General features: G+C 56.3%; 9 protein-coding genes across 9 annotated transcripts; 5 read left to right on the top strand and 4 right to left on the bottom strand.

The window, feature by feature from the left end:
• Positions 1–139: 139 nt before the first annotated feature.
• On the top strand, positions 140–1,957 carry VDAG_01651 (F-box domain-containing protein; the record flags this gene model as incomplete). The annotated part of the gene is made up of 1 exon (XM_009657680.1): positions 140–1,957. One exon carries the CDS (start codon positions 140–142, stop codon positions 1,955–1,957), a length of 1,818 nt encoding a protein of 605 aa, XP_009655975.1.
• An 818-nt stretch (positions 1,958–2,775) lies between these two features.
• VDAG_01652 (uncharacterized protein) lies at positions 2,776–3,473 on the top strand (the record flags this gene model as incomplete). The annotated part of the gene is made up of 3 exons (XM_009657681.1): positions 2,776–2,928; positions 3,004–3,224; positions 3,320–3,473. The coding sequence occupies 3 exons, from the start codon at positions 2,776–2,778 to the stop codon at positions 3,471–3,473; spliced, it is 528 nt and encodes a 175-aa protein (XP_009655976.1).
• Positions 3,474–10,798: 7,325 nt separating this feature from the next.
• VDAG_01653 (SWIRM domain-containing protein) lies at positions 10,799–12,698 on the top strand (the record flags this gene model as incomplete). The annotated part of the gene is made up of 1 exon (XM_009657682.1): positions 10,799–12,698. One exon carries the CDS (start codon positions 10,799–10,801, stop codon positions 11,960–11,962), a length of 1,164 nt encoding a protein of 387 aa, XP_009655977.1. The 3' UTR covers positions 11,963–12,698.
• A 447-nt stretch (positions 12,699–13,145) lies between these two features.
• On the top strand, positions 13,146–13,432 carry VDAG_01654 (uncharacterized protein; the record flags this gene model as incomplete). The annotated part of the gene is made up of 2 exons (XM_009657683.1): positions 13,146–13,258; positions 13,364–13,432. Exons 1-2 carry the CDS (start codon positions 13,217–13,219, stop codon positions 13,430–13,432), a joined length of 111 nt encoding a protein of 36 aa, XP_009655978.1. The 5' UTR covers positions 13,146–13,216.
• Positions 13,433–13,796: 364 nt separating this feature from the next.
• Positions 13,797–14,702, bottom strand: VDAG_01655 (rhamnolipids biosynthesis 3-oxoacyl-[acyl-carrier-protein] reductase; the record flags this gene model as incomplete). Its single annotated transcript, XM_009657684.1, has 1 exon — positions 13,797–14,702. The coding sequence occupies one exon, from the start codon at positions 14,700–14,702 to the stop codon at positions 13,797–13,799; it is 906 nt and encodes a 301-aa protein (XP_009655979.1).
• Positions 14,703–15,567: 865 nt separating this feature from the next.
• On the bottom strand, positions 15,568–19,523 carry VDAG_01656 (viral A-type inclusion protein repeat protein; the record flags this gene model as incomplete). The annotated part of the gene is made up of 4 exons (XM_009657685.1): positions 19,245–19,523; positions 18,664–19,099; positions 15,685–18,586; positions 15,568–15,619 (listed from the first exon to the last, which is right to left on the bottom strand). Exons 1-4 carry the CDS (start codon positions 19,251–19,253, stop codon positions 15,568–15,570), a joined length of 3,399 nt encoding a protein of 1,132 aa, XP_009655980.1. The 5' UTR covers positions 19,254–19,523.
• Positions 19,524–19,806: 283 nt separating this feature from the next.
• On the bottom strand, positions 19,807–21,114 carry VDAG_01657 (uncharacterized protein; the record flags this gene model as incomplete). Its single annotated transcript, XM_009657686.1, has 3 exons — positions 19,807–20,701; positions 20,798–21,033; positions 21,091–21,114. The coding sequence occupies 3 exons, from the start codon at positions 21,112–21,114 to the stop codon at positions 19,807–19,809; spliced, it is 1,155 nt and encodes a 384-aa protein (XP_009655981.1).
• Positions 21,115–21,545: 431 nt separating this feature from the next.
• Positions 21,546–22,736, top strand: VDAG_01658 (uncharacterized protein). Its single transcript, XM_009657687.1, has 3 exons — positions 21,546–21,864; positions 21,912–22,211; positions 22,265–22,736. The coding sequence occupies exons 1-3, from the start codon at positions 21,660–21,662 to the stop codon at positions 22,594–22,596; spliced, it is 837 nt and encodes a 278-aa protein (XP_009655982.1). The 5' UTR covers positions 21,546–21,659; the 3' UTR covers positions 22,597–22,736.
• A 634-nt stretch (positions 22,737–23,370) lies between these two features.
• Positions 23,371–24,484, bottom strand: VDAG_01659 (ent-kaurene oxidase; the record flags this gene model as incomplete). Its single annotated transcript, XM_009657688.1, has 3 exons — positions 23,371–23,783; positions 23,858–24,010; positions 24,142–24,484. 3 exons carry the CDS (start codon positions 24,482–24,484, stop codon positions 23,371–23,373), a joined length of 909 nt encoding a protein of 302 aa, XP_009655983.1.
• Between the last annotated feature and the right edge of the window lie 391 nt (positions 24,485–24,875).

Raw genomic sequence — 24,875 nt, forward strand, 5'->3', positions numbered from 1 at the left:
ACCAACTCGTCAGTTTGAACAGCTTATTATCTCAGAGGTCAAGCTCTTTACGAAGCTCCTCTAAGAACTCGATTCCCGGAACCATCTGCTGAGGCCTTTTCATTCACCTCGGCTCCTCATCTCTGGCTGCAACTGTCCCATGAGCATGCCGAACAAGCGGCACCGGCCGCACGACGACCTCTATGATGCCTCCTCCCATCCCAAGCGCCAACGTATAGCCAGCTCGCCCACCTCCCGCCGCTCTGCTCCTGATCTCCTCTCTGCCCTCTCCGACGAGGTAGCCGTCCGAATTCTCTCGTTTCTCCCCATAGCGACCCTCCTCGACGTCGCCCTCGTCTCCCGCCACCTCTCCCGGCTTGCGTCAGACTCCCAGCTGTGGCGCGCCCTCTACTACTCGCGCTTCGTCCTCCCACGCGCCCTACGAATACCCGGCTTCCGCGATGGACCCAGGAAGAGCGCCAGCAGGCTGCACTACTCTGCGCGCCGCGCCGTCTGGGCCGACGGCGGCATCGGCAAACGCGGCGGTCTCGTAGACGTGCGCAGTACCGGCGGTTCAGGCCCAGACGTCCACGCCGACTGGAAGCGGCAGTACAAGCTGAGGCACAATTGGGCGCGCGGCAAGGCCACTGTGGAAGAGCTCGATGTCGGAGACACGAGCGTGTCGAAGAAGACCCTGGCCAAGGTCGTGGAAGGAGTTGCCATGACGGCAGATGCTGCCGCTGGGCTACGGGCTTGGGATCTCAAGACGAAGGGCCTGATTGCGCATGTGGGCCTGCTCGACGACGACGGAGGGCGTTCTGAGCCGACTTGCATGGCTATTGACGACCAGTCTCTGGATAAGAAAAATCTGGATATTTGTCTGGGGTTCGGCGATGGTAGCTTTGGCGTCTGGAGACTGGACCTTGCCGACAACAAGTTCGAGCGCCGACATAGGCATGCCAAATCCAGCAATGGCGCTCTGGTCGGATTGGCCTACCGATATCCTTTCCTGCTTACTGCCACAGACTCTGTCCTCATATCTCTCTACAACTACGAGCGGCGGCCAGCTGCAAAGTCCGACGACCCGAGGCATCGCCGTGTGCGCAAGCTCGACGTCCAATACGACTCTGATGAAGAGGACGAGGAGAAGCCAGAAGATGCGACCCTTGAAGACCAAACATCACTGCCAGCCCCGATCCTCATGACATCGCTCAAGTCACATACCTCGAGGGCACCACTCGCACTCTCCATACGCAGCATGGCCGGGTCAGTGGTAGCCTCGATCGCATACACCTTTGCGACGCTGTCTGGGTGGTCCATCGGCGTCCAAGACCTTCACGTTCGTCACAGCCGCACAGGCGAATCCGAGGTCACATCGACGCGCCTTGCCTACACGACCCCCGTCACAACGGCATCAGGTTATGCGACGCCTCCTGTAACACCGTCTCGGACCTCGGAGAGCGCGAGGTCTTCTGGAACCCGATTTTCGTCTCCAGACATACCTGGGTTTGCCTCGCCAGGAGATGGGCCGACGTCTCTTCGCTACACACACCCCTACCTCTTGGCTACCCTGCCCGACAACACCCTGATACTTCACGTCTGCACCTCAACGGCCACAGCCCTCTCTGTGTCCCCGGGCCTCCGCCTGTGGGGCCACACCTCCGGCATCAGTGACGTCGAGATCACGGCGCGCGGCAAGGCTGTCAGTGTCAGCTCCCGGGGCGAAGAGATCCGCGTCTGGGAGCTCGAGGGCCGGGCCAATGCCAAAAGTATCGAAGTCCGTTCGCAGCTGCAGCCAGCAGAGGACAGCAACGGCGGCGATGCTTCGCGAGATGAGTGGGATGACCGACGCAACTGGGTTGGATTTGACGACGAAATGGTCATCGTACTGAAGGAATCCCGCGACGGGCGGGAAAGTCTCATGGTGTACGACTTCACTTGGGCGTCGCCTAGATCAGAGCGCCCTCTTCCACGCTGACAGGAACCTCACATTAGAGGATACATTGGGAAAAGAACAAAAAGGAGTCGCGTCGGATTTGACGCCAATCAGCCACATCTCCATGGCAGTCCTGATCACAGGCGAACCCGATCAGCCACGAGTTCGACCGCTACTGGACTGGCCCCTGCAGGCGGTGGGTGTGCTCAAATCCGACGGAGGTTTGCCTCTTGCCTGTCAGATACTTGCCAGCGCAACGCAAAACTTTGGGCATGTTTGTCATTGTTTCTAGCCTCTATCGCGCCACAGCCGCCTTCGCGCGCCCTGAATCCCCACAATGGATTCCTCGACAAGGAGACAACGCAAGGGCTCGAAGAGCCTAAAATAATGCTTAGATCCCAGCAGGGGCAACGCGTGTCTCATATAATGAATGACGATCAGACCAGACGAAGAGCGTCGGTGTAAGTCGGGCTGGGGCTACCGTCATTGGCTCACGCACACTGAAATTGTGGAAATACGAATGTTTTCGGGTGACAGCCGAGAAACCCGAGAATACATTGAGGCCGAGTTCTCGGAATCGCAGCCGAACCTCGCGAGTCGCCGCGATATTCGTGTCGTGTCTGATGCAGGATTGAAGAGGCTGGCGGGGCATGGGTAGCGTTGGGAAACGAGACGCGTATATGTATCGAGATGAACCGCCAGCCTTTCTGTATATTTTGTTCTCCTCTTCACAGCTTGAACACAGTAATACCACCAGAGCCTACGGCTTCAGATCATCTTCAACTTTACTTCTCCACTGCGAACGCCATTCCTCGTCCTTGCTATCGCCACAGGAATTGAGATTCTCGGAAACCGCCATCATGGTCAACGTTGCTGCTTTCTTCGAGCCTCATCTCAAGCTCCGCCTCCACATTGCCGAAACAGTCCTAATCATCATCGCCCTCATCCTAACGGGCATCTACATCTCCATGATCTCCTTTATCACCCGCTCTGATATTATGATCATCCCCTTCGTAAGCTTCCATCCGCCGCTCTACTGCATCGATTCAAACAACATGCTAACAAGGTCATCTCTCCTCCTCCTACAGAGCGTAAAGTCCTTGATCATCATCGGCTACCAGCTCCTCTCCCAGCACACAACCCGTTACCGCAAGTGGGAGAGCCTCAAGGCCAACATGATCCTCAACTTTATCGAGCCCGTCTTCTGGTTTGTCGTCATCATCCTCAAGGGCATGGGCATGTCGAGGTCTTGCACCGGCGGCAGCTGCGGCGTCAGCGTTGCCGTCATGCTCGTCGCCCTGGTCATCTTGTGAGTATTGCTTGCCCCAGCCCTACCGCCTGCTTCCCATCCACCCTACAGGGGGACAGTCCAGTGAACCTTTATCTAACGCTTTTCGTCATTAGTGCATTGGCCACTCTGATGGCCGGCATCTCGTACCTCGACTACAAGCATTTCAAGCGCATGGGTGTGCCAAGGGGCAGCCCCCCGGGCTTTGCCCAGGAGCAGCAGCACCAGCCGTCAGCTCACAACTACGGATACAGCCAGGGACAGAAGTAAAGGAGCGCGCATGAGGGCACTTCAGGTGTTATTCGAACAACAGGGAAAGACAGACAGACTTACGGCTCAGATCGCCCTCCCGCCCGACAGGCGAACGTCGCCTCCAGGCAGGAACGAAGAGAAACGACCGGCACGAACTAAACTATGGGTGCTGTATCAGGCATCATCCGGTAGGGCATAGAGCTCCATCCCGGGAACAGTGGTGGGTGTGTAGACTGTACACCTGGGAGCGCTCACTTGACCCCAAAAGTCACGAAATGCCGACCGTGTCGAAACACGATGTACACGGAACGGTTCCTACGATTGGGGCGAGCGATTTTGACCATGATGCCAATGTAGATACAGCATGATGAAAGAAAGACATTTTGATCAACAGTGCCTCGTCTGAATAGGCGTCTTCGAATGCATCTGTTCCGCCCCGTCCCCGCTGTGACGTGCCTCTTGGATGGAGCCACGAGGCGTGCTGCAGATCAGGGGCTGAGGAATTAGGTTCTGGCACCATTCTTGTTGGTCCGCGGTGGCATTGTTCTGCGCCCGATTATACGTGGCCACTGGCAAAAACGGCTGGCTGCCAAGGTTGTCTGTTGGCTACAGGGGCGCAGGAAGCTGTCTGGCAATATCTCCTCACTCTGACGTGCAGGTCGAGGCTGCGGTCGACGGCCAAATTGGCAAATCGGAGCGGAAATCAGCCATGATCCTACGCATATTGCTACTCGTCGGTGTCCGATTGTTGACTTGAAGGTAACCAGGTATTCTACAGTCCAATCTTTGACGCACCGACAATGTCATATGACGGCCGTAGTAGAAGGCAAGCGAGTCAAAGTAGAATTACGTAGACTCTAGTGGCTTTAATTGTGCTCACGTTGCAAACCTCATAAGAACATCAATCACTTCCCGATATCCTGAATGCAGGACGCTAGGATCCGTTTCAAGTACTGCTGATCATCTTACGACTGTTTCGTTACCTCACCAATGCTTTTGAATGCTAGCATCACGCGAGTCACGGCATTGAAAGCCACCCGGCGGGTGCAATCGAAGATCTAGGGTACTGGAGAATCATTGCAAGTACGTAGATGCCGCTGAGGCTAGAATGACCGCTATTGCGCGGCAAGATTGAGCGGAAAACAGAAGGCAATAACTTGCGGATGGAAGAGGAGCCGATGTGTGCCATTCAGGCTTTTGTTCGCAGCAGCCAGCAGCCAGCAGCCAGCAGCCGGCCAGCCACCGATCTCAGCTCGTAATGCGGCCAAAACTCTCCCTGATCAGTTCTGTTCGTCCGAGGGAGGGCTGATCGGGTATCAATACTTGTTGAGGAGCCGGCGAGGGCCAGACGAAGGCCGGCGGGGGCCGATGGAGGGGTTGAGCATTAATCACGATAACGCAAGCGACACGAGCGATAGGAGGAGCGTCGCGGGGTAATTCCAGTGGATCAATGCGCGCGGGTCAACGTGCCCCTCCCTCTCGTCGCGTCGTGGTCCCCCCTCAACCCCTCCTTTCCTGTCGCTGATACGCACGCAAGTGAGCACTTTCGCCGAACAGAATAGAGGCGGTCAAATGGCGATGAGGGTCCTACGATTATCTAGCTGCCTTAATTAGGCGCCCGAGGGGTGATGCGAGCGACACGGTGACGGAGGGCCAGCCGCCCTCGGCAGGAACAGATCCCAAGGGGGTTCAATGGGGTCCATCACAGGCCAGGCCAGGCCAGACCAGACTAGGGACGGAGACGGAGACGGAGGAGGGCCAAAATGTGAAATGGTATGTATGCACAGCACCTTCCACAGACGATGAAGGCGTGAAGATTGATGCGCCGGCTCTACGGACACTCTCCTCTCCCTCCCGTTTTCTCCGTTTGTCAGTGTCGGCGCAGACGATAAGTATCGGATGGCATCAACGAAGCCACCCGGTTCTTATCGGAGCACGGGACGCTGGCAATAGGTGTCTCGGATTATGGTTGTCGAGTGACTGGCCCAGCGTCGTCATGGCCGTCACGAGAGACGGCTGGCGGCGGGGCACATTCGTTCAGATGACAGACGAGGCACAACACGGGCCGCGCCACACCCAGCAGCGGCAAGCTGACGATGCCGCCCCATCACCGACAGTGAGGGAGGGTTGTAAGGAAGGAAGGGTAAGGGAAAGAATGCTTGCAGGTTCATTCTTCATGCTGTAAGGGGGGGAGGGGACACCACCACCATCACCACCACTACCACACACCACTAACCCCGACAGTAGAGTCATGTGCGCTTCCTTGATGACACCTGAGATGGAGAGGGTGTGCCCCGATCAAATTGTCGCCGGTCCTTGCAGGTAACGACGAAGCAAGGTAGGAGAGGAAAGGACAGGACAGGGAGCTCATGACCCAACCTTCTTCGGACGCCTGCTTCGGTGGACTGGAATGCGAGGTTCGATGTGAGCAAGCCGTACTGGTCATACAGTACAAGTACAATAGGGCAATTGGCGGCAACTGGTCAATCGACGCAGAGTGAAAATCAAACTCAAGGCAGCACACAGGCCTGCGCGGCCTCAAACCATGTGCAGCCTCGAATGCCTCGAATTGGAAGCTGCAAACTGGGTGATTGACAGTGTCCAGGGCAATCGCACCAGGCAGCCAAAGGTCAACACCGACACTGCTCAAAGATCATCAGGGCGTCCAGAATAAGCAGCGCGCCCCTGCACCGAGTCTTGGTGGTTCAATGGTTCAAATGCACCTTGACGCCTTGATCGAGAAGAAAGTGCGCTTATTGCCAGGACATGCTGTCGAGGCTTGAGGCTTGAGGCTTTGATCCGGGGGCTGCAGGTGGAACCAACACTGCAGCCTGGATCTGGAGCTTGACCTGGGAGTACAGGATGACGGAGGCTCGCATTTGATCGCGATGAATTCGCGCCCCCTCGTTTCTGCCTGGACTGTGGGAGTAGCACGCGCAGGCGCTTGAGTTCGAAGCAATTGGCCTTTCGGAAGGTTCGGGATACCAAGCTTTAGGACTCGTGGGTCGGTGCACTGTATTTAGTGCTGAAAGGAGCTGTCAGCAGTTGCATTTACCTGGCACTCAGGTGTTCTCGTCTCGTTTGGTCAACTAGAGGGCCGTGGAGGTTCGTCTGTGCAGCATTTCCATATACGTACAGGTAGGTAAAGCCCGACAAGTCCGACGACTATAGTAAGAGTTGGTCCCGGCTGTTGGGGTTTGGATTTGTCAGTTTCCGAATGCTCCGACTGCGACCACGCTGACGAGATCCTGGGAGTTTGGCGCGCTCTGTAGCTACCTAGCTAGGTAGGGTGAGGCAAGTCGCAGGTGGCCATGTTAGCTTGGAGGTGCAAATGGCGGAAATTCCATCACCAGAACGGGAACGAGAACAGGTGAATCAGGCTCCAACACGTGCGCTGGAAGGCCAAGGCAACAGCAACAGCACCCACTGGTAGGCGCGTACCGGTACATCTTGGCTAGGTAAGCTACATGGTACATCGTGACTTCTGCACCAGTGGTGACGTCTTATCGATAGAATGATGGCGATCATGCCGAGCCCGACCTAGCAAGGCGCCTGGGCGTTGTCCGATGCAAATGTGCAATGGGAAGGGCCAATCGACTTTCGAAATTCGACCTGTTCTCATGCTCGGTACTTGTGTGACTCACTCGTCGACTCATCATTATCCACCTCTGTGTGCCCTTTACCCTTTACCCTCCATTTGAACCTCCACCTGAACACTCGATAGCCCGACTGCCTGCGCCTCTCACCGCAAGACATGTTGTACGAATTGGCCTCGCCTGGCGTCTCCGTTCATGGCACCAGCCCAAGAGTCATGCCGTCACCGAAAACCCGCACTCCGTGATGACGAGGTTCTCCTCTACGCCGTCAGGCAGGTACTTGACTTGAACATCCACAGGCAGTGACATCAGCTTTTGACAGCGAACACCTCAAGCGGTCAGACTAATTCACCACCCCTTCCGCCACACCCAATTGCACCCCCTCCCTTATTCAATTGGGGCTGATAAGCATCCTGTTGGACGGCCAGAGCCATTGGTCAATTCATCACGTTCTGTCCCCTTCTGTTGTCACATGCGCGTGCCTGGATCTGGCCACTGCGCATGGCTCAGGTCTGGCGAACCTCCACCAAAGCAAGGCTCAATGGGCCGTCAATGGCCACGCTGTGTCTTTCACCACCCTGATACCTCATTGGGTATATTCCTGTTGTCGACGAAGAGGGCTCCCTCCCTTTGGGTTTGGGACAAGAAACCGGCTTTCTGCCGTTTCACAATGGCCCACAGCCCTGCTCGAGGCTGGAGCGACCGCTGTGGTTGATGTCGCTCTCTTTCTTTCGCAAACTGCCTCCCATGCTCCAGCAGGCGAGACGCGGAGGCTGTCTTACTAGCTGACGTCTGTAGGAATACAACATCCGCAGACACGAGGCAACAGAGCACACCGAGCGCAACCATTCCCATCCTTCCACTCCATTCGCTCGGAGCCTGCTCCTAACAGTGCGAGCTCACCTCACACCAGATGACCAGATGACGAGCCCCTTCAAGCTCAGTGCGAGCAGACTTGCACGCCAATAACACTGGGTCGCCACCTCGCCTGCCATCCATATCGTCCCGTTCACCAATCTACCGGAGGCTGCCTCTTGAGTTGTTTCCAACTCTTGTTGACCGCCTTACCTAAGGTATGTGGGGCGAGCCTGCGATATACCGTATTCTTCAGAAGGCGCATGCCGTGCTCACAAGAATCGCTCGCGTCGTCCTTAAAGTAGCTCCATGGATGACTAGCATTCACACATGTCGATCTAGCCAGACCGCCTCGTTCTCCACAACTCGCGTCATTTTGGACCCCAACTTCCAAAGGCGCGCTCCGAGGAGTTCCTTTGCGTTTCAACGCAAGAGGCTGCTTGACAAGACGAACGACAGGTAAAGTACCGCAGGTAATGTATGAATGCCCAAAACAACCTCTCACAAGCACCAGTCAAGGGCAGACGTGCAGACTCACCAAGTGGTCCCAATCCCCCATCAGACAGCACACGCAACATGACAAGAGTCGAAGTGGAATCAGCCCCCATCTGACATTTGCTAACCATGCCATCAGCAACATCCAACTTTAGAGACAGCATGTCACTTGCCCGTGGCGAGTTGACACCCCTCCGCCTGATTGCACATCCTCACCCCCTCTCCCCCGCTCTCGGATGGGACACGCCTCCATCGGCCTACTTCTTCACCACTTTGCGAAAGGTGGTCAATATCGTTCGTTCGTTCGGGCGCCAACATGCCTGTTTACCCATTGGGTGTTTCTGACAACTCTGCCAACGTTGCCAACTGCTTCAGAGTGATGGCTTGCCGCATTGACCCCTTACATTCATACAGTATGCCATTGCAACTTCGCCAACCGGCAACGTCCTCGAGCGTTGGCAGCACGCGCACGCTTAACTACAGTACCTTAAAAAGGTAGGGTGGAATTGAGGTGAGGACAAATGCTTGCCCCCATGCGAAAGAAGGTGGCCAGCTGGGCGTGGGTCCAGGCACCTGGGGTACTTCTTGCGCCAGGGTACATGGGGTACATCAGGCCCCAACGACTTGGCACCGATGGCCCCAGGATAGGGCACAGGCGGCGGCGGCAGCAGCAGGAACCACCCACCTCCCCGGCCTCTCCTTCCACCGCAGCCTGCCCGCCTGGGGGGGGATGGGAATGCTCCTCTCGCTGCCTGCCTGATCGAGGTGTGCAGAGCACCTCCGTCAACCGAGCAAAACAGGCAATACCTCACGGCCAAGCATACAACGACACAAGCGTATTGTTGCGACTGCGTACTTTGCAACAGTGTTCTGGCGTGCAAACCCTCCGTCTGGCTCACACTCCACGTCTCCCTCCTCTTTTCGCCCCTCCATCAGAAGACGGGTGTCAGAGAGCACACCGGATCATCTGGTGTGGCTAGGTCTCACTGGCTGAACGAGAATGTCCGTGGGGGTGGCCCTAAAACCCTTGCCGAAACGGGCGTCCTGGAGAGGGGCAGGAGGGGGTTCAAGGAGGGGGCGTGCGGCTTCTGGAAGCAAGGGGTGGGGCGTGAAAAGAGGAGGTTCGAAGGGGTGGGAGGATTGGGGGCGTGACTCCGCCTCCCACGAAGCTGTCAAGTTAACCATGCCCACGACATTGGGCCACCTTGACCGCGTCCCTTTGCCGCCGTTGCCTGTGCCTCTCCTGCTGGCACTCTCTTTTGGCCTCTGCGGGAGGGGGTCCTCAGTGTCTGTCCAGGCTGGCATTGGGGAGCCTTCTGCGGTGGTCCCAGCCCAGTCATCACAAACATCCAGGCGCCTCACCAGTACTTCCTTCGTACACTTCCTTCTCCTTTCTTCTCATGCTTTCTTCCTCTCCTCTTCCTCTGTTCCACCTCTTCCGTCCACCCTCTTGACCTGTTGCTCATCACGTCTTACCGTTTCACACCAGCACCAACGCTGCAACAGAGGCACGCTACAAGACCACAAGACAACCGGAACATTACGCTCGGGTTTCGTCATAAGTTGCCCTTCTTCCTGATACATTGCATCGAAACGCTCCATTGTTCTGTTCAGTGAAAGAACGCATTGGCCCCGCCTTATATCGCTAATCCGCCCTGTTTGTCCTTTCATCAAGAAGATCAGAGAGCATTGAGAGAGTCTCAAGGCGGTGCCTAGAATCCTACTACTCTCTTCTCCCACTCAACTTGACCATCTATCCCAACGCCTGCTGTTCTCTTTGACGATTCCATTCCGTTAATGGTGCCGGCAATCAATTGCACACACCAGTACTTCTTTCACCCAATTGGTCTCTCATCGAAAACCCGACCTTGCGTGCAGGGGATCATAGGCCGCCACGACGCTTTCCCACCTTCATCGCGACTTGGGCTCTCGCCCGACCGCCGCCGCTCATCGATCCATCCATCCATCAATTGAACGCAGGGAAACGGATTTCCTCAATCGGACTTCTCTCATCTGACTTGGTGCCAGCTTTGCCTGGGCATTTCATCCATTCTTCTCGCTTACGCCGGCTACGTATTTCTGGTTCGGTCGCTGACCCTCCCATCTCCGATATCTCCATCGTTGTCGGTCGGCTTCTGTCGCCCAACTCCGCCTCACTGCATCTCGCCACCCATCACTTGCGACCAATACAAACAGTCATCAACAACCCCCCGACAGCTGACAAACACTCATCCAGACCTCTACAACTCATCACGCACCTTCTTTGCCTTTCAGAGCTTGTTTTTCACACAGCGATATCTTTCGCTGAATTCCTTCCCCTTTCCAATTCATTTTCCCCCATTTCACAATTCCTCCATTTACACTCCTCGCTCTCAAGATCGCCTCCCCATCGTCACCATGAGCAGCGCGTACCAACACGCTTCCGCGGCATTGACCGCCGATGCCCCTAAGAAGGGCTTCGATTTCACCAGTCTCATGTCACCACCCGATCCGACTCCTCTCGACAGTTTCAACCACTCTGCGCAGGTCAGCCCAATGGCTACGCCTGCGCAGGCAGCCACCGAGGATGCACTCAGGATGCCCATGTCGCCCCCAGTCTCGCCGCTCACGAAAGCCGCAAACAACAATACTGCCGCAGCTGCCGCAAGCCACAGCGAAAAGGATCCCATCCTTTACCCTCGCGACGACCTATCTTTGAGCCCACCTCAGCAGCCTCTCTTCCCTGCACATGAGACTGCCTCTCACCGGCGCCTCGTCGATGAGCACATCGCTTCCAGAGATACGACCACTTTCCGCCGTTCTCCACCGCCCAGACGTGAGGAATACGAATTGGTTCTGCAATTCAGATCGAAGGTCATCGAGATGTACAGCAAGGACCCCCAAGGTTGGCTGAAGAGGGAGAAGAAACAGTTGGTGCTCGACAGGAAAACAAGCCAGAACAGGGCAGACAAACGATACATTGCTCTAGCTCCGGCCAAGTCAACCAAGTTGTCCGCCAAAGTGTCTGCTACAAAGACCGTGAGGACTCCTGCTGCCAAGCCCGACCGTGTCGTCAAGCCCGCTCATGGCCCCCGCCCGGCCCCCGCTGTCGCCAGGGCTCGCCCGTCTAACCCGACACCCAAGAAGACTCGGGTCACGAGCGCCACACCGGAACCTAGCCGTCGCGTTGTCGCACCCAACCGTGAGGATCGCGACTTTGCATCCTTGCCTGATCTCTGCCCGCCACTCTCTTCTCTTCCCGACAAGACCAACAGTCTGAAGGTGGATTGGAAGGGCACTGCAGTCGATCTCTCCAATGACCCCAATGCCCACCACCTTCACCCTGATGAGGTGACATTGGCAGCAGCATTGCGACTCGACTGCGCGACATACCTCACCAGCAAGCGTCGGATCTTCATCCGTCGCCTCGAATGCGCCAGAATTCAAAAGGAGTTCCGCAAGACGGATGCTCAGCAAGCCTGCAAGATTGACGTCAACAAGGCATCCAAGCTCTGGACAGCATTCGATAAGGTTGGCTGGCTGGACATCAAGTGGATGGCACCCTTTGCCTCCTCGATGTAAACTGGCTACTCTTCAGCAGCAGCAAGGTGGACCATCTGGTATGCTCTACCGGTTGCCATCTCTCCTTTACCAGCACACGGATTCATGATTTTAACTGTTTCACGACTCGAGTCTTACGTTCAATGATTGGTTTTGCATTCAGCGACAACGGGATCTGCCTTTTTCTTTTCCTTATTCGACCCCGCTCCATATTTCAGGGCTCTGCAGCCCGATTTGTGGTGTTCGAGGTCATGGTCTTATTTCCTCTCTTTTGTCACAAGCTGCCAGGTCAGGCAGTGGTTCATTCGGCACCACATGACGATATGGTCACGTCCAGCATTAGGGATTCTCATCACCATGATACCCGGAGTGTGCGACATACATCTGATTCCCCAGTCTTGTCACCCCCCTCACTCCATTTTTCATTTCCTTATTTTTTCTCACTTGTTGGTTGTTTGGGCACATGGAATATGGTTTTCTCGGACATACCCCGCTTTTCTGTGGCTAGGGAAGTGAGCGAGATGCATGTATTTGGCGTTCGATAGCCTCGTGAAGAGATTGCGGCCTGCAGCCGACGAAAGATACACCCGAAGGAGGGTTTGAACTTGAGGGTCCTTGGCAAGGCTTTTATTGTTTGTAGCTGCAGAAACTATTTCTCTCGAGGTATTCAACATGATTCTCGAGGGAGAACGGAAGTTAACGAGTCGGCCGCAATCAGTCGTCAATTCATTCGATCACCACTGGAATCTACCTATGCAATTTGAACCCCATGCCAACGATTGTCCCGAACCTCTTCATTCAAATCTGACATGCAGTCGGAGTAAGTTGCCAGGATGCTCGTATCCTACCAGATTAAGATGCACCGTCGATCCGATCCGTGGCTGGGCGGGTAGAAGAGCAGCAAGCCCCCCCCCTGGCTGGCAGCGCGCTCCTTTCCCAGTGCAGTAACGAGCGCAACCCCCATTCCAACGTTCGGGGCCACTGGGACGAGTACCCCTTTGCTTTCGCAGCGCGCGTGCCCACCCCGCCCTTTGCCCCGAAAAGGCACAGGTTCAGCCCTATGATCGCCGACACCCCCCTCCTCAAGCGGTGTCGCATCGCAGCGCCAGGCACCGCATGGGCCATGCCATGCGGGTGCCATGTGGATCGTCTGGGATTTTCCTTTCTTTCGGCCATGGGCGTTTCTGGTCTTGGATTCTTTTCTCCTAGTGTTCTTCGACTTGACGTGGCGCGAGAAACAAACCCATAGCAGGGCCTGAGACGTATGAAGCATCAATGATGCCCAAGCCCATTGCCTTCATTTCATCCAACGGATCAGTACGTGCATGAATACTGTCACTGATACTCTGCGTAGTACGTTAAATCAGAGCGAGCCAGCCACACCGCCCAGCAGGTGCCAACAGGTTTTACAGATTATTCCAGGTCCAGAGGAACTGCGATCGAGACAGGCTTTGCCGTGAGAAGTTCACCATGCCGGGTTATTTGCAGTAAGGTACTGGCAAATATTTACTGGTCTTGTGCCAAGTAAGCCCCCTGAGTGGGTTCAATTGCCAACCTTCGCTGGGCTAATATCAGTGCCTGATGCGTGAGGCCATCACGGTTTTTTTAAGCTTACGGGCACCATTTTAGCCCGCATTCGAGGCGTTTTCTTGCCGACTTGGGCGCCCAGGGTTCCATGCACTGCAACGGACAGACCTCATCTGGGAAAAGGGGGAGTGGGGTGTGCGAATTCTGCGACATGGCGACGGGTAGGAGGTCTGACAGTTTCTTTTCCATTATCATTATGAATCATGATCGAAATGTATATTTTTATCGTTACGCTAATCCAACATCAAGAGCACTATTTCTCCGGCCTCTAGAGACCGGCTTGTAGGGTGTATCCTCCGTCGACGGCCACGTTCTGGCCGTTGAGGTACTGATTCGTGGCGAAGAAGAGGATGGCGCCCGCCATGTCCTCATCCTTGCCGGGACGCGCCGCAGGCACCTTGGCCTCGTACTTCTCCTTGGGGATCTGGCTCTTTTGGGCGTCGTCGGCGCTGTCGCCAGTCGTCATTTCGCTGGGGAAGACGCCGGGCGCCAGACTGTTGACGCGAACCTTGACGCTGTTCTGGGAGAGCTCGTGCGCCAGCATGCGGCTGACATGAATGGCGGCAGCCTTGGAGGCGTTGTAAGCAAAGTGGTGCTGGGACTTTTGGATCATGCCGCTGATGCTGGTAATGTTGATGATGGCGCTCGACCAGCCGGGGTGCGTCTCGGTCGACTTCTCCAGCAGCGGCAGCAGCGACGTCGATAGGAAATAGCCAGAAGGCACGTTTGTCTGGTATGACGACAGCCAGTCGTCAAAGCCAGCGGCCTCGTCGTCGAAGAGCTTGCTCTTCATCTCTTTTCCCGAGTCGGACTCGACTTCGAACGAGCTGGAACTGATGCCGGCATTGTTGACGAGGATGCAGATGCACTTTTCGCGCGATTCAAGCTCCTTGACGAGCTTCTTGATGCTCTCCTTGTCCGAGACATCGGCGGGAATGCCGATGATCTCGCCGCGGATATTTTGGCCGTACGTCTTGACGACGTTGTCGAGCTTCTCCTGGGTGCGACCGGTGATGTACACCTTGGCGCCGTTGGCCGCCAGGGCTTGCGTGGCCATGAGGCCGATACCCGTGCCGCCGCCTGTGACGAGCGCAACCTTGTCGGACAGGTCGAAGAGATGCTCGCGCGTGAAGAGCTTGTTGCCCTCGGGGCCGGCGGTCTTTGCTGATGACATTGTGCACTGTTGCTCCGATGACGTGGGTCTGGGGGCAAGCACGGTGGTAGATGGAGTTTTCGTAGATGCTCGGAAGTGGGCGATTCTGGTTGATGGTAGTCGTCCTGGGGTGCACTGGGCGCTGGTAAATAAGGTACGCTGAACTTTGGAGCGGATAGCCAGAGTACGAAGAGATGAGGAATGGGACATGTTCATCGATGAGACGTTCTGGAGAAATGGTACACATGTGTTTATATCCGCTATTGGCAGCCTCCTCAGGCGGAGGTGGGCGGATTGACCTGTTCATGATGATGACGGCTTTTAGCGGGCATGTGCAGAGAGGACCAGAATTGAGACGTCTTCATGACGACAGCGGCCTGGATCGAACCTTCCCGTGGCAGGAGAGATGCGCTTGAGATGACGAGGCGGAGGCGTTCGGGAGCAGGAGCGATTGGCACACAACGCATCCACTGTCCATTGCCCCTTCTTTGCTGCTTCTGGTCGGGATTGGCCCCGATCAGCTCCCCTGATTGGTACACCGGGCAGGGACGTCCCCCGTGTCGGAGGGAAAGCTCCGACTCCCCAGTTCCATTGATTCTGCAATGATCTAACCATCACGCCGTCCGCATCGCACATCGAGCATTGGCATCGACAAAGAGCCGCCGCGCTGGCGGCGGTCTCCAGTCAATTCATTCATCTGAGCTAGGTATCGTCAGTAGCTCCATGCCAGTGCCTAGCAGATCGCCCCATCCCTCCCCCGCTAGGTCATACACGGACGGCTCGAAGCGACGTCACGAATGGTCTCAGCAATATTCCTACACGAACAGATGGGACAAAGTCATGGCAAACACGGTGGTCCCCCGTCCTTCTTCCTGGCGTCTCAACCTCACCGCACGTTGATGTGCTGAATGGCATCGCGCCACTTCTTTTCGTCAGCCCTACCAAGTTGTCAGTAATGGGCAACAACCCCAAGGCGCTTTCATCAGCAGGTCCGGGCACTTACTTGCTGAATTGCAGAATCCTCCCCAGGACCGGCACCAGCTGTTCCCGCAACCTATTGTCCTTTTGCTCCAAGAACTGCAGCAGAATTGTCTTCAGGTACATATTGTCGGCGCTGCCAGGCCCCGCAGCTCCATTGGCCCCTGACCGTGACGAGTCCATCGAGCTACGCTCCGAGCTGAGACTGGCTCCGAGTTTGGTCTGTGCCGTCTTGAGGTCCTTGGACACCTTTTCGAAACGCTGCCTCGACTCCTCCAACAGCCTTCGGAGATCCGTCTTCTGCTTCTCCGCTTCCCGCACCTGCTGCTCCGATGCGTCCAGGGCTGATTGCAGGTCTGAAACGGCCGACCGCATCTCTGTGAGCTCTGCCTCAGTCTTCTCCTCAACGCCTTCAAGCTCTTCGCGACGTCGCCTCCAGTCGCGTTCCCTCGTCTCCAGTTCGTCCTTTTCGATGGCCAGACTCTTGACCTCACGCTCTAGTTCGCGGATCTTCTGCTTCTGCTCCTCCGTCTCGCGTGACTTGCGACGCGCCAATGTACTCGACTCGTCCTCGATTCTGTCCCGCTCTTCAATGGCCGCCTCCATGCGTGATCGCATTTCGCGCACTTTGCTGTCTGCGCGCCCGTCCACGTCGGCCAGCATGCCGCGCATGCGCTCCGCTTCGCGAGAGCGTTCGGATAGGTGCTTCTGAATCTCGGCTAGCTCTTCCTCCAACGCTTCAGACTGCGACCGCGACTCCTTGAGCTGGGTCGATAACTCGGCCGTCTGGTCGCGCATGCTGCCCAGGAGGCTCTGTGCGTTGGTATATTGCTGTGTCTTGAGGTTTGCTTCGTCCTGCAGCGACTTTTTCTCTGACTGCAGCTTCTCGACCTCTTCCTCAAGCTCCTTCACACGCGGCCTCAACTTGTTGGCCTCGGCCTTGATTGCCTGTAGCTCGCGCGTCGCCTTTTCCTCTCGGGCACTGATCTCTGCCTTCTCGGCCTCAGATCGGCGTAGGTCTCGCCCGGCCACACGCTGTGCATCCTCGAGACGAATTCGACTGTTTGATTCCGCATTGAGCTTCTCCCGCAGTGACTTGATGTCTGATTCACGCTCTGTTGTGAACCGCTGTGCCTTGGCCAGTTCGGTCTTGGCATCCTTCTCTCGCTTCTCAACATTGCGCAGCTCGCTGATCTTGGTCGCCAGCTCTTCCTTGGTCGTCTTGAGAGCAGCCGAGTCCTGTCGAAGAGCCTTCATCTCCGGCTGAGCCTTTTGCAACACCTCGCGCAGGTCTGTCAGGTCTTTATAGCGGGTCTGTGCAAGCTGCTCCGCGGCGCTCAGATCTGACTGCAGAGTTGTTGATTTGATCTTGAGGTCGTCGTACTCCTTGCGCAGACCATCAAACTCGCTCTGCAGCTTGACCTGGGCCTCGGCATCGTGCGTCGCTGATCCGATCTCCCTTTCGAGCTCCTCGATTCTGGCCTGGAGTGTGGCCTTCTCCTCCTCGAGCTCCTTGATCCTCTGCTTAGACTCGACGTGACCTTGTCCGATATCAGTCAACTCGTCTCGGAGCGTCTCAATCTCTTCGGTGAGATCCTCCTCCGTCTTGCGCTGCTTCGAGAGACGCTCGATCTGTGCGTCACGCTGCGTGACCTCGTCTTTGAGACGTGCAATCTCCGCTTCCAACTCGGCAGAGCTGGAGGATGGGTCCTCGGCCGCAGCCGCAACAGCTGCAGTGGGTTCTGTGGTTTCGGAGACGGGCTCGCTAATAGACTCGATTGCTGCCGAGCCTGCTGCTGCGCCACCCTTCTTCTTCTTCTTGTTCTTCTTCTTTGACGCTGCTGAGGCGGTCGTGGGCGCGGCAGCTGGCACGGCTGTAGGAGCGGCGGGTGCAGCAGGCGTAGCAGGGGACGGTGCTTTCGCAGTCAGTTGTGCGGCCTGAGCGTGCTTCTTGGTGAGCTCGGCAATCTTGGCTTCATCCTGTGCCTTGAGCTTCTTCAGGTCGTCGATCGACTCGGTGAGGTTTTTGATCTTCTTTTCTGACTCAGTCTTAACCTTGTTAAGCTTTTCAACCTCAGCATGCTCCCTGTCAGCACGTTTGACAGCTTCAGTGGCTTTTGTCTGTGACTCCTTGGAGGATGCACGCAGTGAGTCGAGCTCCTTTGACAGGCTGGTCTTGGTCTCCTCTAGCTGGGCCTGTGTCGCTTTCAGCTTTTTGTCAAGAGAGGAGATTTCAGAGTCTCTGGCTTCCAGCTGGGTCTTGAGTGTAGCAGTGGCAGCGGCTGAGTCGCGGAGCTCGCCGGCTTCACGGGTGGACTTTTCGAGGTTTTGAACGAGCTCAGAGCTGGATTCCTTGGCAACAGCTAGCTCCTGCTTCAGCGAGGTCACCTCGGCATTGAGCCTCTCGATCTCCTCGGTCTTGGCGTGGACGTCGGCTTGCATCTGGGGAACCTCGTCGTCGTAGGAGAAGAAGTCTCCCCCATCAGTTTCGACGGGCTTGTCGTCTTCGAGAGCCTGAGGCTTCTGCTTGGGGGAGAAGATGCCGAGGACGGACTGTACGGGGGACTTGACTGAAGAAGGATTGCTCGTCGGGTCGGATGCGGCATCGGGCTCCTTGCTTTCAGGCTGGGGTTTGGCTGGGCCGTCTGTGGTGTGACTGTTGGCCTTAAGAGTGGCGACCTCGTCTTTCAGCTCGGCCAGCTCCCTCTCGGTCGCTTGATGCTTCTTCTTCATCTCGTCCTTCTCAATCGAGACCTTTTTGTACTCTTCCATGATGAGCTGCTCCTTTTGCTTCAAGGAGTCGAGGTATTCAACAAGAGCTTCAGGCTCCTTAATCGACGTGACGCTCGTATGTTCCTTCAGGGCTCGCTCGAAAGGTTCGATCGAGGTGGCGCGGCTGTGGGCGATTCTATACGACCGCAGAAGCTCTGCTCACGAGTCAGCAAGGGAAGGGATCGTATATCGAGAAAGATGGGGAAGCCGTGTGTTGGGGGTCATCTCTTACCAGGGTAGGTCTTCTCGAGCTTCTCCAACTTGCGCAGCTTGCTACGGATCTCCGGGCTCAGCTCCTGCGGCGCATCGGCCTGGCCCGCGCCATCAGACTTGTCCTTCTCCTTGTCCCCGTTCGACTGCTGCGGCGGGGCGCCGGGCTCCTCGACGCCCTCTGCCTTTTCGTCGGCCGCCATGCCGGGCGGTTTGGGCGTCGAGGCGCGGCTGGCCTCCTCGCCGTCGTCGAGGATAAAAGCAGCCTCGAAGACGGCCGGGTCTGGGTTCGCAGGGGCGTCGATGGGCAGGTCGGGGACGGGCTTCTGGGAGCGGTTGCGCTGCTTCGCGGAGCCGCCGCCGCGGGAGGTGGAGGGGGTGCGCTGGACCGGGGGCTGGTCGGGCTTCTGGCGAGCTTGCTCTTCAGCGATCGTGCGGTCGATCGAGGCTTTGAGTCGCTGGGACGGTTGGTCAGTCTGCGTCTGCCCGGGCGCGAGGCTCGTGAATGGGAGAAGAGGGGCAGAGAGAGCGAGAGAGCGAGCGAGCGAGCAAGCGAGAGAGAGAGAGAGAGAGAGAGAGAGAGAGAGAGTCGAATAGGCGTACCTGGAACATGGTGATGTCCGGCGCAGGGGTTCGTTCAGTTCAGAAGCTTGACACCATGCGCGGGTCGAGATGGGTTGGCCGATGGGTGTTGAAGAATGGTGTTTTGGGTATCTAGAGACTATGCATCGTCTTCTGTATCTCTTCGAAGGTCTTCGGAGCCGCACGGAAGAGGCCGACACAATGGTGGTCGTTGTGTTGGGCGGCTTGCTCCTTGAGGACAAGGAATCCCTTTTGTTGAAGCAATGGAAGACCAGGCTGTTCGCTGTTGGCCGTCGCACCAGACACCACTGGGGAAGCACGGACGACCAAAGCTTGGACGCGTGCGGCGCTGGTGCTGCTGATGCGGGTGCCTGGGAGCGGCTGTGGCAGTGCAGACATTTCTTTGGAACCAAGTGTGGCTTTCTTTACATTTGAACCCCTGATCGCCCAAAGCACTTGGTTTCTCAGACGAAGGAGCGGCTGATTTTGCGTTTAGGAATGTACCTTTTTGTTCGTCAAGGGAATTGTTCTCATCTGTCTTAGAGAGTAGATAGACGTCGCACATGGGCGCTGTTTGGCCTGTTTAGCCATTCTTCCCCTTTCGCTTACGGGTGCCTGATGCCGTGTGTTTTCCAGACGCTTGGCCCTCGGGACCGATCTCGTCCTTGCCAACTTGCACCATCTCGGGCGTCTCCTCCTCGCTGTCGTCCTCCTCCTTGAACTCCTCGCCAGCCGCGACCTCGCTCGTGGTCTCCTTTGACCTGAGCACCTCATCGACGATGCGCTTGCCCTCGTCCACCTCGCCATTCGCGGCTCCGCACGACATGCATTTCCACATGCCCAGCTCCGCCAGAGACTTGGTTCCCGGGGGTGCCTGGCCGTTGACGAGTCGACAGTTGCGGCAGATGAGCACCACGCGGTTCTTGGGCGCCGTCTCATCCTCACCAAGAAGAAGATCCATAATGCGGTCATACCAGTGCGACGAGTCCGCCGTGAGCTCGGCCTGCTGGGCAAAGTGCTGCGGCGGCTGCTGGGCGTAGGCGTTGGGCGCAAACTCGGCCGACGGCTCGAGGCCGGTGAGCGGCGGCGGCGCACCCGACCGCGGATCGCCGTGGCCAGACTGATGCGTGCCGGGGGTCGCCACGCCCACGGGTCCGTTGCGGCGCTGAATGTTGGCCGTCGGGGGAGGAGGCAACGCCGTGCGACCAGATCCGTTGCCATGTTTGCCCTGCTGCTGCTCGTTTTGCTGCTTTGAGCCGTGGTTCTGCTGGCTGCCGTCTGCCTTTTTGCCGTCCTTGTCCGTCTTGTTGTCGCCGCCGTATTTCTCCAGAAGCTGCATCGTCGAGTCGTACTTGGTCGCGTCCTTGAGCTTCTGGATCGTCTTGGCGCGCTCGTCCTGCTGCTCTTTGAGGCGCACCGAGAGCCTCTCGATCCGAAAGTTGAAGTAGAATGTGACGACAGTTCTCGTCAAGAAGATGCTGCGCGCGGAGGGGAGATCCACATGTTAGCAGCGCTCACGCAGTCTACCTAGGCGCAGACTCTTCCGGGCCAAAGGGGGGAGGCGAGTCCCTTACATGACGGGACCTCCTGCGACACCGGCCCACTCGCGGGTGCGCATGTTGTTGGTGCCCACGACCAGGATCTGGACAATCGCATAGATCAGGTAGCCGAAGGAGAGGTAGAGCGTCCACAGCACCCGCACACGGCGGGACGTGGCGCGGGCGCGCTCGAGGCGGGCCTGGGAGTCGGCAATCTTGATGGACAGAGCCGAGAGGGCTTTTTCGAACGAGGCCGGGGAGGAGTCATCGCCCTGGTGGCAGGTCAGTCATGAACGTGGGAGAAGTGCCCGTCGAGTTGGAAGACGTACCCTCCAGGGCCAGAAGGACACCATGACGCTGGATTTTCGACGGTGCAGTCTGTCTCTGGAGCGACGGGGGCCGGCTGGCTAGCAGCGGACGTGTGGATAATTGTCCAGATCGAACAAGTGTCGCGCAGCGAGGGCCCTCTTGTACAGCTATGTGGCCTCGCCAAGTCGTTGTTTGATGGGGAGGGCAAAGTCGTCTGCCTGCTTGACCGTCAGAAAAGGGCTGCCGCTTTGTCGCTGCCTGTGCAGCTCCCCCAGCTTCCAGCACCAGCTCCAGCTCCCGGTTTCCAAAACCCAGCTGGCTCAGCGTGACACGTGCGTTTTTCCCAATGACGCACCTGCCTTGTACCCACTGTAGCGTACCTACCTCAGGTACCTACCTAAGGTACCTAGGTAGGTACAGTGGGGCGCCGTGTCAGGTTCCAGCGGCAGGCATACCCTCACGCACTTTCTTACACATGTACGGACATGATGGAAGGTGCAGAACCATATTAGCCTGCCCGATCAAAACAGACATGATGATAAAATATGCTGCTGGCTAAGCCGTCGCCTTGGATCGTAGCGCTTCTGGGATGCGGCTTTCCGACCACATCGCCATTCAAACTTTCGAAGTGGACGATGCTCACCCGAAGCGTAGGAAACCATCCACAGCCACAATGGCCACGACTGTCAGAAAATTCGAGGGCGCCGAGGTCACGGAAACTATGCTGGAGGAGGCGGCCAAGTTATTTAGCGAGCACTATGGTATTTGGGGCAAAAACGGGTTTGGAAAACCAGGTAAGACAGCGTGGTGATTCACGCCTACACTACTGACGGCTTGAAAGGCAGTCGCGTCAAGATGAGCCCTGCTCGTCTTCGATCCCAATGCCTCCCAGACGGCGCGAGAAGCTCTTACATCCGAGTAACTATCGATGGAGCTCTGATAGGCAATGCTTTTGCCTGCCGCTGGGAACATGCGGGACGTCAGGTATGCTGGATCACTCAGCTGGTTGTTCACAGCGACTATCGGCAACGACAGATAGCAACCACGCTGCTACTGCACTTGATCGACCCTGAGGACGATGCGCTCGGTATCATGAGCTCCCACCCAGCGGCGTGCAAAGCTCTTGCCAAAGCTGTTGGAGGTACGTGGCGTCGTGCATGAATTTCTTGGAACGGTCCTAATCAAATACATTAGACATCCGCTTTGCCGACGTTGTCTTGGATTTTGCCCAAGCCCATGCAGCCGGTGTGTTGGCAGCATCGCCAATCGAATATATCCAAGCAGCGAAGCTTCGCGGTTCTCTGTTCGATTCGCGCGACACTGGTGGAATGGTATCCTGTGTTGATTCCGGATATTACGTTGACCACGACGAGCCTTTCGAAGCACTTGCGTGGTTTAACGCAAATGGCACTTGGCCTCTCGGTGATTTGCCTGATGGCCATGAATTCTTACTCTTGGTGGAAAGATCGACGCGAAGGCGTCCACGGCCTGCTTCGACACAGCGCGGAAAGGGGAGTAAGGAATGAACCGAGGCTTTCCTAGAATCCAGGCCTTGAGTCCATGTTTCAAGCATTGTATGCTGCATCCTTCGCACGATTGTATCACAGACATAGGTACTAAGATCAGGTATCAGAAACTGGGGCTCCTTGCACATGATTTAACAAGCATCCACATGCGTCCCCTTGACTGCTGTCATATCGGCTTTAACGAAGCTTAGCCAGCTCAAGTGCAACGGAATCAAGCCACAAGTGAAAACAGCGTGCGCTTCCGGATTGTATGCTGCGTTCGACAACCCCGTAACACTCCGCCTGTCGAGGTGGATATGTGTGCGCCAAAGCCATGTATGACCGCACACGTCCAAGCTTGTCAACTATGTCGAGGCACGACAAACCACTATACATATTGAGCAGCTGACCCAGGCATTCCTAAGCCTCACGCAACCTTCTTTCCAAAGCCTGCCCTGAGCGCGGCACTACGTGCTCTCTGTACGGGATCTTAATATGAGCCCTGGGCTGGACTGTCTATCCTTTGACTATGAAAGGTGCTGGACCGGCTGGCCTGTTTCCGGGCGAACAGTGCAACGGCTGTCCCCAAATTACTCGTCTACTATTGCCATGTGTCTGGTCTCCTTGAAATGAATTGATATTGGTGTTACTCGGGGTGACCGTAGACCACTGAATATGAACAGGCCTCGTGTATCCACGGGAACTTGGCGGCTAGGTACACTGCAGACCTGATTCGACTCCAAAGCAATACCCCATCCCTGCCAAGCAGCCTTCTGAAGACACCTCGGTAGTCTGTCACTCTCGTTTCTCGATTCTGACATCAGCGCTCTTATTTCTCCGTCGAATTTCTATCGCCACCGCCGGGTTAACGCCGATTGAAGTTTCGAAAGCCTGTGGCTGAAGCTTGGTAAGCCCCTCCTCAGCGCGCAGGTCGTACTCGAGAAGAAACTGAGCCAAAATGATTTTCATCTCATTCACGGCAAAGAATTGACCGGGACAAGCGTGTCGGCCATGGCCGAAAAGGGTATGCTCAGAGCTTGTTGATGCCAATTGCGAAGCGTTCTCGCTGCCTTGACCCTGTCGCATGGGAACAAACCTCGTTGCATCAAACTCATCCAGGTTGGGATACTTCTCCGCGGTTCTGAAATCAGTCAGGACAATAATACGGACGCCCTTTGGTAGGAACCTCCCGTCAGAGAGCGTAATGTCTTGCTACACCAGACGATTCATGGCTGCTGGAAACTTATTAGAAGCAGTTCCAGTGCCCATGCGCAGTACCTACTTGAGACTAGAGGAGTAAACGGCTGGCTCTCCTTGAAAACGCTGTCCATGAGTTTGAGCTTGTAGAAGCTTGTTTTTGCCCAGCCTTCATCACCCAACACCTCGATCACTTCATCTCGTAGCTTCTGCACAAATTCTGGACGCTCGCAGAGATCTAGAATGGCTTGTGTGAGAGCTTCCGTGGTCGTGTGAACGGCGGCAAGCGTAAGTTGCATGCGCAAACAAAGTCGACGGGCCGGCCGGCAGCGACTTGATACATCCTGCCAATGGCGTCGGATATCTTACTCGGTTTAGCGCCAGACTGCAGAGCATCATCCACTAGCATTTTCCGCTTCTTCACTTCGGGGTCGATGAGCTTGCGTGCGCTCTGAACCGCCTGGCGACTCCTTCGACATTGCAGGATGAGCCAGTACGCAATAGGACGCAGTAGGCTTGGGGCCATTCTCATCAGGTAGGTAGCGGTCAAAGCGTCGACGGCGTAGCTCTTGGCAATCCTGAGCCAGTCCTCATTTCTGCACAGGTCTTCGCCCAGAAAGACCCTTGATGACAGGCGAGCGACAAGGTTGAGGATAGCATCCTTGAACAGTACGCTTGTCCATGTCGTGCTGTCCCCAAAGATGTGGGGCATGGAAACATTGGTCTCGTCCACAAGATCTCCGGTGATCAAGCCCAAAGATTGCGTCAGCTTGGTTCGCACCGTATCTGAGATAACGCCGTCATCGCGGGTCCCCTCCAAGAATGGCTCAAATCCGTGGTACTCGGTGAAAAAGTCCTGGTAAATCGGTCAGTGCGCAACTTCATGAGAACTCGACGGCGAGCCATCGGACCTGAACGAAAGCCGTTAAGACTCAGGAAAGGGTGGTTTCGTAGTTCATGCGCATATTTGTTTGGAAGGATGAGTTTCAGCCCCGTGCTACTCATAATCTGGAAGGGTCCATCGTACGATATAGGCTGGTAAGCCCAATGACCATAGATAAGGAAACCAATGTATTCCGGTACCTCTTGCTCTGCCTTTTCCA

This window comes from Verticillium dahliae, genomic scaffold (genome assembly GCF_000150675.1).
Source record: "Verticillium dahliae VdLs.17 supercont1.3 genomic scaffold, whole genome shotgun sequence".
In the NCBI taxonomy this organism is placed as follows: Eukaryota; Fungi; Ascomycota; class Sordariomycetes; order Glomerellales; family Plectosphaerellaceae; genus Verticillium; species Verticillium dahliae.